Raw genomic sequence first — 13,353 nt, 5'->3', positions numbered from 1 at the left:
AGGTCAAGTGTCTTCATCTGATGGCAATCTCCATTGCATTTGGCTAACCATATGTTGATACAATTATATGTCATTGCCCTGGCAAGTACAATTGCAGTTGTCAGAGGCATGCCAGTATTACCTGAAATTCAGGATTTCAGAAAGCATCAGAAGTTGTCCACATTGACTGAAATTAATGACATGCTATTGCTAGTACTATTGTGTGCTTTTTTTAACGTTAATTCAAGAGTTACCTGCTAGGTGTCCTACAAAACCTAAGAAAGAAAGAGATAAGGGGAAAATCACCATCTCTGCATTTCATAGCTCTTTCTGAAGCTTGGTATGCCTTCATAAAAAGTAGTTTCAGTATTATATTGAGCATAACAAGAAACTAATGACATACAGCATTAGACTAGAAATAAATCAGTAGGGTCATGCTTTTGACCTTCGTCTGCTTACCTTTCTTCTCAGACATGGCTGCTGCAAGCATTGTTGGATGGCTAGTCAAGAATCTTTATGAACTGTTTGTCGTGTTTGAGGGGGTTTTGATTTCTTAACAAGGCTTACGCAGCATATAGGTAACACCTTCTGCTTTCCCTCAGGTAATATCCAGTATGCTTAGAGTAAGTTCTTGCTTCCCTGAGTGCCAAAATTGCTATTGCCAGAGCAGCTAGTGACATTGATCATCCAAGAAGAGAGTATGGAGAAAAAAGAAAGCCTCATCCACCTTTTCCACTTGGGTATGCAGTTCAGCTCTGTGTGCCAGCAGTACAGTACAGCCTAGGCTTGCTAGGACAACCTGCTGCATCCTCAGGCAGGATCATTTAGCTTCTGGCAGATCTAAAATACGCTGGGTCCAACTGGCTCCCAAGGAACATAAACGGGTAACGAGCAAGTGCCCAATAGAGAGCTGTGTCTTCAAAGCCCCTGGTATAAAATACTGCTTCACAGATAAATGGAAATTATTTGCTATGCTAACATGTTACACTGTTTAGGTATAGTAACCGTGTGTGAAGCAGGCCGAGTAAGAGTGAGCCTTCTGAGAAGTGCTGCTTCCTATTTGGTTACTGCTACTTAGAGGCTGATGTGGTGTTCCTAGGAAGGCTTCAAGAAGCATTAGCAAAAGAGTTGGGGTTTGCAGGTCCCCAGAGGTATTGCTGCTCTTCATTTGGCTGTGCTGCCTCGCTGGAAGAGGAATGGTTGGAAAGTGCATTTAGTTTTCTTCCAAGAACCTTGTTGTATAGGATTTTGGGACAGAGATTTATTGTGAAAATACTTGTGCTCATAAAGGATTGTCTTTCTTCACTCTATATGCCAAGATTTGCTTGAGACATTAACTCAGAAAATCATAGAACTGTGTACATACGCAAAAAAAAAGGAGCCTGTTGACTATTTTGGAAAACATGAAGCTGTGAGAGTCTAGACTTACTGGGACCTTCCTGCTTTGAAAGTGGCCATACTCTTCCATTGCCAGTTTCAGACAGTAAAGCTGAAGTTGTATAGCTGAGCTTTTGGGGATTATTTAGCTGTAAGCCCTATCATGTAATGTAGGCTGAGGTAGTTTGTATGTTGAGGGGTTTTGAAGTGGTCAGGAGTTCTTGTGGTTTGGGGGATTCTGTTGCAATCAAAAAACCTTCTATTTGAAAATGAGAATACAGGATGATAAAGTGGTAGAGATAGCATCTGGAAGAAATGACTTCATGGAAAAAAACTTTGAGTTCCTGTTTAAATATGGTCAATAAAATTCCATTATTTTCTTAAAATAATTAAGTCAAATGAGCATTTAGTTTTGAAGGAAATAAATAAATGACCAAACTTTCAGGCACATTAATATTTGATTTGGAGATAACTGCATAAATATTGAATTTGAAGATTACATTCCAGAGCACTGCATTAAAATTGCAAGACTTTTCTATTATCCTTCATAATGGAACATGAAATTAGAAACTTGTTCATGGAAAGAAAAATTCTGCTGCTCACGTCTGCACATTCTCGGCACTGTTGTGTTAACAGAGGAGCTATTCTTCTCATACTGTGAGAAGAGAGAGAGACCTATTAGCAGGACATAGACCCTGAAGTCATTTGTGGTCCTTTTGAAAATTAATTTGCACTGTTCTATAACTTTTTCTCAGTTCTTTGATTGGTAGGGAATGAAACTTTAGGGAGTTAGCGTACAAGGTGGGCAGATGTTCCTGTTTCCAGATGTAGCAGTCCAGAAAGCTTTGGTGTTCCTTAGCTTTTGCTTCTTTTCTCCTTCCTTGGGCTGCACATGTTTAAGGACCATTTAAATGTTTTCTTGGCTTCCTAACCCTAAAACATTTCTAAGAAGCCCGGTACCACAGCTGGTGTAGCTCAGTATCATTTAGGCAAGGCAGCATGCTGCCCCAGCAGTGGTGGCTCCAAGGGCAGGCGCTGGGGGGCTGTTTCTTCTTCCAGTGCAGTGTGGGGCAGGGTGATGCTGGTCTCGCACCATCTGTGCTCAGCCCAGAAGGAAATACACTTCTCAGGTTGTGCTTCTCTCTGTAGGTTCTGCAGCTCCTGTTAGCCTGCAGTCTTAAATCCGGTGAGACCTGCGGTCTTGGCCCATTAGCTTGTGCATGTTCATTACTATAAACAGTCTGGTTAGCTGGTGTTTCTTACTCCTCGGAACACGTGGGATGTATTCAGTACAGCAACTTGCTGTTATTAATGCACTCAGTCCCCATGCGTAAATGTGTGCTAATTCATGGCTGTCCTGCTTCCCTTTTGGGGAAATTATTCTGAAAATGGAATAACAAATAGAAACTTGTGTCAGACAGTCCCCAAGCATGTGTGGGCATCCAGTCCAACGTGTTTGCAAACACAGATTGATTTCCCAACTCTTTTTTCTTGTTATATTGGTCTCAGATAATTCATTTCCATAACACTACAGTTCTGCAGTTGCTCCTCGTATTCATGGTTCAGCAGTAAACAAAACATTCCCTGTAGACTTGAAAATGGAGCAAACATACTCATTCTACAGCAAAGAGCAATGCAATTGTATTTCTTCCTAATTAGCTATACCCCAGTAGAAAAATTCATGGAATAATAACATAGAAGGTAATTGGTCATTTTGTCTTCATGTACAGTTTGCTGTTTTTCAAAAACTGCACATTTATTTTGAGGCAGGAGCCTATCCCACAGGTTGAGTTTAGTTCCTTATTACATTATGGAGATTCTTCAGTGTAAAGAGTGTAAAGAGTTAATGAACATTACAAATTTTCACACCACAGGGCTCTGTAACTTGCACAGTTTTGTCTTAGGACAACAGAAGGTGTAAATGACATTTAAAAGCAATTTGTTGATCTTTGCCCCTATAACTGAATGTATAAATTATTAATCATTTATTAAACCTCTCTGTGTTATTTACGAGTAGAGCAGAAATATAAACAAGTGACCTCTTTATCCTTTTCTTGTTTGAGAAAGTAGCTTCTTTATTTATAGAGCTGGTGCTGATAATAAAACACAAATTAACTTCTAATGGCTGGTTTTGTACTCCCTCAGATTTATTCGAAAACAGGGACTGGATCGGCTTTTCCTGGAGTGCGATACACACATGTGGCGCCTGGGGGACCGGAAGATCCCAGAGGGAATTGCCGTCGATGGAGGGTCGGACTGGTTTCTTCTCAACAGAAAGTTTGTGGAGTATGTGACTTTTTCCAACGATGATCTTGTAACAAAGATGAAGAGGTTTTATTCTTACACATTGCTGCCTGCTGAGGTATGTGAATTCAGAGCAATCCTTCCCTGTTTTCAAAACTGCAACTTTTGTGCTTGTCCCAGAGATCATAGAATCCTCGAATCATAATGGTTGGAAAAGCCCTCCAAGATCATGTGGTCCAACCATCCCCCTACCACCAAAGTCACCCACTGAACCACGTCCCTAAACACCACGTCCAACCTTTCCTTGAACACCCCCAGGGACAGTGACTCCACCACCTCCCTGGGCAACCCGTCCCAATGCCTGACTGCTCTTTATGAGAGGAAATTTCTCCTAATTTCCAACCTGAACCTCCCCGGCACAACTTGAGGCCATTCCCTCTAGTCCTTTCACTAGTTACCTCTGAGAAGAGGCCGACCCCCAGCTCCCCACACCTTCCTTTCAGGTAGCTGTAGAGAGCAATAAGGTCTCCTCTGAGCCTCCTCTTCTCCAGACCAAACACCCCCAGTTCCCTCAGCCGCTCCTGACAGGACTTGTGTTCCAGGACCTTCTCCAGCTTCTGGACACGTTCCAGGGCCTCGATGTCCTTCTTGTAGTGAGGGAGCCAAAGCTGAACACAGCACTCAAGGTGCAGCCTCACCAGAGCCGAGTACAGGGGGACAAGCACCTCACTGGTCCCTCTCAAGCCCCTCTTAAGCCCTAAGCCCCTCTTAAACTCGGCCCCGGCCTGCTGAGTAAAGGCTGCGCTTCGCACTAAGGGCTGGGCCCTGACCCGCGTGTGGAAGTTAGGGAGGATTTTGCCTGATTTCAGTGGGCTTGGGATCATCCTGCTGTTGGTAATGAGAATTTGATTCTCGTGATGAGTAAGCCCTTTAGTGTTAGAACTACTTCTGCAGTTGTTCAGTCAATTTCTTTGTTTGTGGGATATCTTTCCAAAGAGTGGCTTTGTTTTATACTTCTAAGCCTATTAATGAATTTCTGAACAACCAAAAATCCGGCTGCCATTTACTTGCTAATTGTTCCTCTGCAAAGCCTTTGAAGGCTATTAGACCTGGTGAATTTTCTTCATAAGTAGCTTTCCTCACTATTACCCATCCCTTTTATTTAAAAATAAGAACTCTACCAACAAAGGTTTATTGTTCTGTTCAAAACTCGGCTAGAAGGCATCATCACAAACCATTTAGATCACTCAGGAATTGTTTGGCTACATGTGGTGCAGACAGGAGCGCACACCGGGATGGGTTTTTGTCTGGCATGCAGCAGTTTGTCGGGGAGATGTGGTTTCTCCAAACACAGCCCAGAGCCCTGCAGGCTGTGCTACACCTGCCTGGCAGGTACAGTGCTGCCCTGGCGTGTCAGGCTCTGCTCCCAGGGTACGTAGCATGCAGCCATCCCAACGAGACCCTGTGACTGCCTTTAAAATGACAGCTTTCATCCTCGCCAGCAGCCCCTGAACATTCTGAGGGATTGATGAGACCAATCTTGCAAATTTAGGCTTATTAGCTTGCCGTGGAGTGCAGCGATTGTCATCTTATGATAGGAGTTTATTATTCCACACACACGTTGAGTAATCTTGCTCTAATCCCATTTCTGTTAAAAATCACCTTTTCTCTCAACTCCGATAACCTTTTCATCCATTATCTAGGAAAAATTTCTGTATCATTATGAAAGGACACAGGGCAATGGGTAATTGGGTAGGGTTTTTTTTTTCTTCCTCTCGCTTGAATGAGAATGGATGCCTTTATGGGTTTAACCACACAGTTCAAGCATAAAATCCATATTCACTGAGCTGTCATTTAACATTAAAAAGGGTAGGGGGGATTATTTGGGGGCCAGCCATGCTAGTGGTTTGCTGGTTATTTATAGATCTTGCTATTACTGATTTTAAAGAGAAGTCCCTGCTCCTAAAATTATCTCTTGCAGAGCTAAATTTGATCTTATTCCATAGCTTCTCTCTACAAGGTTTTCTTTGCAAGATACATGGCTAGCTTCTTAAAATCACCCTGCCTTCACTGAACTGTTAACCTGCTATATCAGTCCCAATTACTCATGATTTATGTAATAGCTGATACTATGGAGATATAATTAGGATAGCCCAATAGGAATTCCTTCCTGCCTTGAGTCAGCAAATAAAGACTTATGATTTCAGATGTAATTGCAGGAGGCAGAATGTCCTTCTGATGCCTGGGGTGAACTGTATACTTCAGTACAAGGCCATTCAACTAGCAGTGGTTTCGGAGTGCTGGAAGATGCATAGACCCATGCAGGAGCTGAGACCATTTTTCGTAGTTACCAGGGTGGTGGCTGGGGTTTGAGAATTGTCTTCGGAAACAACTTGAGATTTATTATCAATACATTGCTCAGGAAAATAGTCCTAAATCTGTTAGACCATTAGGACTAAGTTACAAAGAGAAATAATGGGAGTTTCTAAGAACTGCTCTTACAGCTGAAATAAAAGTAAAGTAATTGCTAGCACTGTTGCCTTTCCTGGAGCCCTTTGGATTCTGATGCCCAAAGCTGGTCATTTCAGAAGTGTGATTATTCTGTGCCAGGTTATTGTGGCATGGCCTCAACTGTCTGTTATTACAGTTTGGGAGTGTCTGTGTGTAGTGTGCTGGGATTTTTAAGACTTGATAGACCATTTATGTGTGGGGTGCTCTTTGTACATGGCAAAATGGTAGAGTTCAGTAATTCTCTCATTCTGAGAGAAAGTAAGTCACCTGCATTAGGTTCAGGCCCATAGGGAAGGGAAGGAGAAGAGGGAAGTCCAAAGACCTGGATGTACTGATCTGATCTGTTTTATTGCAGTCCTTCTTTCACACTGTTCTGGAAAATAGCCCATACTGTGACTCCATGGTGGACAACAATCTGCGCATCACAAACTGGAATCGTAAACTTGGCTGCAAGTGTCAGTACAAGCACATCGTTGACTGGTGTGGCTGTTCACCTAATGACTTCAAACCAGCAGACTTCCACAGATTCCAGGTAACTGAACCATTCTCTTCTCTGGTACCCACAAAGAAGGTTTTCCACCTCTGCCGGGGTGTGGAGAGCAATCCAGCTACTTGGCTGCAGCAGGTTGTAGGAAGGGAAGCTTCCATCCCATCAAGCAAGGTGGAGAAAGAGGTGTTAGGATGCTCTCATCTTCATTTTAGGAGAATGACAAATTTGCTGTCCTGTATTTTAGCCCTTGACTGCTGTGTGGCAAGGTCCCAAATGGGGAGGCTCTTTGGACTGGTGGATCTGGCATTGGTGGATCTGCTGTGCTAGAAAGGAGGGAAGCTTGACGCACCTCACACTGTACCAGTTTGTTTTGGTTTGGTTTGGTTTTTGAAGTTCCAGCTCAGGTGCTTTTGTGATTTCATGAATGTCCCAGCTTTCATTATGTAGAAGTGTTTTTTGTATTTGGAATAAAGCTTAAAAATTGACTGGAGTGCCTGCTAGTCAACCAGGCTTGGCAGGACTGCCTTAAAAAGTTTAATCGGTTCCTTTGTGATATGATTTCCTCAAGACAGACATGAGAGCAAATCCTTGTGCTCAGGGGAGCACTGGCTCTCCAGACTGTGTCTGTCTGGCCTGTGTATCTTCTGTTAAGAATGAATGACTGCTTGTTTCAAGGTCACCAGATTTGCAGTTCTGTCCCTACAGCTCCTTGAGGTTCCCTGCATAAAGCATATTTGTTCAGGCTTTGTGTGGGATGGGGAATGTGTTACCCTACAGCACAAAAATGATGACTGCTCCAAAACAGAGACCATTTCTTTATTGTACTGTGCTGCCTACCAGACACAGCTGAAGTCAGTGACACGGGCGCTCACAAAAAGAGCAAATGATCTAAGAGGGTCTCTGCTGTCCCAGACTCTGATCCCAGGAAAGTGTCCAGCACGCAATAAATGGCAAGCCTTAAAACACTCCTGCAAGTCTGCCAGGGCTGACCTGCTCCAGGCTGGGAAAACAACCCACAACAACATTTCAAAAAACAATCGGGCAAACTGAGCAGCAAGGGAAAGCTCAGCATTAGAATAGATGTAAAGGCAACTTCTGACACTTGCCCTATGAGAGAGCCCCTTAGATGAACACACTGCACCGGAGGGCTTGCCAGCAGTTCCCACAGAGGCACAAAGCAAGCTGCAGAGGAGGAGATCAGAGAGCCCACAGCATGTGCCGCCTCAGAGTAAAAATGAACATCCTCAAAAGAATTTTCAACCATCTCAAGCACTTTTGAACTCCTTGGCACCTCAGAACCCATGCCCAAATACTAGCAAGGCAAAACAAAGCACTTTGAAAAGCTGATGTTTTTTGAGTAGTGTATAAACCAGTAGTGTACCTGCAATTGTGTCAAGTGCAGAGCAAAAAATCTCTATGGGACTGGTCAGAAGCTGAGAAGCCTCAGTCGCAGGTGACATCTCTCCCAGAATCCTGTTACCACCATAGCAACAAATCCATACAGGCAAAATGCTGCTCTGCCTCTTCTGAGCCCCATGCCCACAGGATGCTTTGCTGCCTGCCTGCCAGCCTAATGACATGTTCCAGTGCTGCAGGGTCTCCAGGCTGATACAGAGAGCCTTCCCCATCCCTTCTGCATGTGGAGAGCCTTCCTGAGCAAGGCAGCGGGAGGTGGCTCCTGGCACAACGTGGTTAGCACCTGCAGAGAAAAAGTAATGTCTTCTGCCATGACAGTTACCTTAAATTTCTTGCACAGATTTTTTTTTTTCCAAAATTATACTGGTTCCTGCTAACCGGGTGTTTGGGAATAATAGACATGCTATCTCACAGTCTTGATATCCAGACGTTTGTGTTGCTTCCCTAGAAGCTAGCCATCAGACCTGTCTGAGGCAGGAGGGGAGAAGGGCTGGAGAAGGCTCTTGAATTAAGGGTAGTGTCTGGCTTAGAGAGTTCGTTCTGAGGAGACCAACAAAGCATTCATGCACTAAGATAAATAAAACGAGCATTGCTTCAAGTGACACTTTTTTTCCTGCAAATATGCAAAGAATGGACAGCAGGGAAAGAACCTAATCTGTGCCGTAATTCTGGTATCTCTGTGGGCTATGAGGATAACTGCTTTTGAAACCAGACATGAAAGAAATTTGTGTCTGTGTCACTAGAGTCGGGTGAAAGCACCATATTTCGTCCTAAGTTACAGTAGCCATTTTTATTGTATTTACACCAATGAATGAAGCAAGACCAGGCCATGTGCTAAGAACTGGCACACAGTAATCCACACTGTTTAAATGTTAGCATTCTCTGTGGCATATTTTTGACCCATGCCAACTAGCAATGCGTCAGCATGGCTCAGGAGAAAGGGCCAGGAGTTGTTCCCTACAGGCAGCGCAGGTAAATGAGGCCCCTCTGTCTATAGGGAACAGTCCAAGCCATATGGATGCAAGCTGCATCACACCACTTGTCCTCAAGAGCGGAGGATGAGCCCTGCCCTGTTTTATTCACCAGCATTAGCTCTGTCTAAATAACCTCCTACAGCTTTGTTTTCACTGAGACATGTTCGCACGTTGCATTAGTTATTCTGCTGTAAATAGTCTCTTCCCTGTGAGAGTATGTGCCTGCAGAGTAGTTTGTAAAGTGATTGAGGAATTGTGACCGAGTTTTAAAAGTGCACCTTACCTTAATGCGAGTTGACTTCTAGGGTTATCCTAGCCATTATTTCAAAATAACTGACCCACTTGAACCATTTAATTGGATGACGCAAATGACGGAGTTGTGTGTTATTTGTTCTGTCTGTCCTTAAACAGAAGGGATAAAATGCATCATAAGAGATAGGTATGGAAAATGTTGAATTTCTGATGTTTTAAATGGCTGCTTGTCACACTCAATTCATTTTTCTTCCAAAAATGCTTTTCAAACCAATAAACAATGTATAGTGCTCTAAAATCCCATGTCCAAGTAACAAAGGATCCTTTTCTATCAGAAGAGTAACAGTGCAACCCATGATTTTCCTTAAACTGTCCATTTTATTTAACATGATTTTTTCCATATCCTACATATTAGCAACAGCCATAACATCTAGTTTGCCTTCATTTTCATGTCCTAAAACGATTTAGCATTTTCCCCTCATTTGAATGCAGTACTGCCTGAAAAATCAGGAAGATAAGGTTGTTTGCAATGACAATATACTGAGCAGAGCTGTGGAGACTGCTGTAATCACCCCGTTCATTTGGGGTTTCACACAACAGCAGTATGTTCTCAAAACCTCAGCATAGTCTCCCCTAAGCCGAGGTGGCCCACTGATGGAGAACTTCCCATTAAGGGCACTTGAAGCCTACTGACTGGTATGGAGACCTCTGCTGGGCTTCTTTGTTGGTCTGATCTGATTCAGCATCCTTGGTGGGCATAGTCAACTTATTCCTGTTTGCAAAGAAATTTATTCTGAAAGGGTGACGCTTAGCCCAGGGCAGAGCATTCACGTAGGGCCGGCCGCCTCAAGGAGACCTCGGGCTGACTGCACGCAGGTAGGCCTCACGTCGTGGCCGCCTGTTCACCACAGGAGAGGCTTGCAGGGAGGGCAGGGCTCTGCATTTCTGCATTAGAGCAGAACCATTTTCACTGAGTAATTGCATAGTTTCTATCTGAATCTCAACCACGGTCGCCGTTTAAGTCACCTTTGGCTGTGGGGAAGTTCTGTTCATGCCCTCAGCTCCAACCTATTGCTTAGGACACGGTGTCATGACTAAAAATGGGAGCTCACTCTGGTGTCTTCTTCTTTTGTATCCCCACAGCAGACTGCCAGGCCGACTTTCTTTGCCCGCAAATTTGAAGCTGTGGTCAATCAGGAGATAATTGGCCAGCTGGATTATTACCTGTATGGCAACTACCCGTCTGGCACCCCCGGCCTCCGGTCGTACTGGGAGAACGTGTATGACGAGCCTGATGGCGTGCACACCCTCAGCGACGTTGCGCTCACCATGTACCACGCATTCTCCCGCCTGGGCCTGCGGAGAGCTGAGACTTCATTTCACACTACTGGAGACAACAGCTGCCGGTTAGTTTGGGTCATTCTGTCTTTTTTCTGGGTGCTTCTGCGGAGGCAGGCTGGACTGCAGGACGCTGGAGGAGGTTCATCCACTTGGATGTCCTGGCTCAGAGCGCAATAACCAGGGCCAAGGCAGCTGCAAGAGTAAAGCGCTTATTTCCAGGAGTATTTATGCCTGTAATAAACTGTTGGTTAGTCAGGGCTGACGTTATGTGACCTGTTTTCTGCACTTTTAAGGAGCTCCTTTGCAGCCTAATGAAGACTGACAGGATCCAGTTGGGCGCTGCTGCCCCCGCTGCTGCGTTTTCTTTATTAATTTCAGTGAGTGTATTATACCCACAGCTCCTAAACCCTCTGTGTGATTGCAGCAGAGGTCACGTTCACCTCTATTATGCTTACCAAAAACACAGGACAGGATTTCAGAATTAATCTAAACCAGGCTGGTTAATGGCCCTTGCTTGTTTGCTCCCGTGGGTGCATACATGGAGCACAGAGAACTACTTGCTTGAGCTGGGTTTGCTGCTTGCTTCCTGCAGCTGTCTGTGCCAAAAATCTTGCAACAGGTGGGATCCATTAACATCGAATAAATAAAGTGTATGTATATATAAATACATACATATATATATATATAGCAAATAAAGGCCCTTACTAGGAGAAAAAAAAAAAACTTATGTGAAAAAGGAATTTAGAATATATAAGCCTAGCAAATAAGAGTTCAGCGTAAAAAGGTTTTGAAGGAAGAATTCCTGGTTTTAGACTTCAACAGAAAAGACTCACCTCATGGTGGATGCTTGCTGCCTGCAAACACATTTGAGGCTGTTTAGATTCAAAGCTGAGAGCGTTCTTCTTTTAAAGTCTTACATTACAGTCTCTTAATTCCTTCTTCAGAGTGTATTTTTGGGACCCTGCCTTTTGTAATCTTAATGGAAAACACATACAGCCTAAGTCAGCAAGCATGGAAGAGAGTCCTTGTGTTTTGACAGATAGAGTTGGCCCCTCTTGTGTTCTTGAAGGAACTGAATGCGCCGTGACCTTCTTACTTAGTCATGGAAGTGCTGAGCAATGTCCTATTTAGAAAGATGTGGCAGTAAGTGGTCCAGATTCCTATTACAGCCTTGCCAGTAAAGGTTACCAGTGCAAAGCAATAAATGATCAATAACAATTAGATATAAATAATCACTAGTAGCCTGACTTCCTTATATGAAATAAAGGCAGACCAAAAGAAGTCCTGGGTCATTTGTCCTACAGAGTGAAGCCAGCAGCGAGGATGAGAGCTATGTATAACCAGTACTGAAATAATTTAACAATTACTTCTGTGCTTATTCCTTTTGGTGGTGTTCCAATGATGATTTATATCAATAATCAGTTTCATTTCTGGGGAGCTTTTCACTGCATAGGAACTCAAGGTGCTTTTCAAGCTTGCTCAGATTATATACAGGGAAGTCACATCATCCCCCACTGACTGCAGCTGTCTCCAGGATAAAGGAAAGCTCCTTTAGAGTGGGCTGCAGCCTCACAAAACAGTGCAAGGAACAACTGCAAGCAGTGGTATGTAGTGGAGGCTTTATTTTCATACCTACCTAAGCCCCCTCAAAGCGTCAGTGTCCAGTTTAAATCACAGAAAAATGGGTAATCCTCAGGTTTATGATTCACATCTTTTCTCACTGGATACTCTGTTCTTTCCACGTGTGCATATATGCACTTGCTCCTGCCCTCCTGTAATTTTGCATGTCTCTAAAGCAGTAACAGCAGGAATATATTTGGGCTGAACACCTTGACAATATTCCCTGTGCCGTTACGGCCCATAGCAGCAGGAAGTTAGCTGATATTGCAGTCACAACCCCAGCTCATTTCACACTGCTGCAGGCACTGCGAGGAAAGCCTCGACCGCTTCACATCACATTTGGAGTCAATCCCATGCTGCCTCCCGCAGCTGCCCAGGAGACTTTTATAAGAGAAGCTGCCTTGCACACTTTTCTAACAAGGGCTAGCTCACAGCATCAAAAAGATGTGCCCCCTGCAGACTGCTCTGGTACCAAATTAGATTGCATATCAGCATCTTCAGTGGAAGCAATGCTAATGTGCGATTGAGATTTAATTTATTTCTCTCCATCTCTAGATGTTTTTACTCACTGCTGCCAAGAGACAATTTACTGAGACTATTTCAAGAATATTGTAAATATTTGCTGCTGCGCATATATAAAACAGGAGGCCCTCGTGCTCAGCACAAGTCAGATTGTTGCTGATACTGGCTGCATAGCTTTGCTATGCTCTTGCTCGGTCCTTCAGTGCTGCCCTGTTTGTACCCCATCTCGTTACGTTTATTTCTTAGGCTCTAGAGACTTCTGGGTGTTGCTGGTGTCAGGCAATGGAAAGTCATCCTTGGTTAGCTCTCTTCCAGCTAGTGTCTTGAGCTATAATAACTAGCATAAGGAGTCGGTCTTAGCTGACTTGACTGGGAAGGCTTAATACTAGTTGGTTCTAAATGTGTTGGAAGCACACCTGACTGACAATTAATGTCAGAGTTGTGAAGTAGCAAATTACTCGATTTCAGAGCCATGAACATATTTTAAATTGTTTTTACATCCATATGTACACACACCCATCATTACAGTTCTTTCTAAGATTACAGCAGACAATTGACCACAAATTTTAATTATTTGAATCAATGACTACATGGTCTCTAAAATCCAACCTGTAAGAGAAGGCTTCC

The 13,353-nt window shown here is 43.7% G+C and overlaps 1 protein-coding gene across 4 annotated transcripts in view; it reads left to right on the top strand.

The window, feature by feature from the left end:
• XYLT1 (xylosyltransferase 1) overlaps positions 1–13,353 on the top strand; it is a 192,572-nt gene that overhangs the window by 155,846 nt on the left and 23,373 nt on the right. For all 4 annotated transcript variants that reach the window (XM_083800133.1, XM_083800135.1, XM_083800134.1 and 1 more), the window contains exons 6-8: positions 3,502–3,718; positions 6,467–6,643; positions 10,387–10,649. In XM_083800133.1, the coding sequence (XP_083656259.1) occupies positions 3,502–3,718; positions 6,467–6,643; positions 10,387–10,649 (657 nt within the window). The remainder of the gene's footprint in view (positions 1–3,501; positions 3,719–6,466; positions 6,644–10,386; positions 10,650–13,353) is intronic.

Source organism: Anser anser (genome assembly GCF_964211835.1).
Source record: "Anser anser genome assembly, chromosome: 15".
NCBI lineage: Eukaryota > Metazoa > Chordata > Aves > Anseriformes > Anatidae > Anser > Anser anser.
Note: the sequence above shows the minus strand (reverse complement) of the source record. Positions and strands in the feature narration are given on the sequence as shown.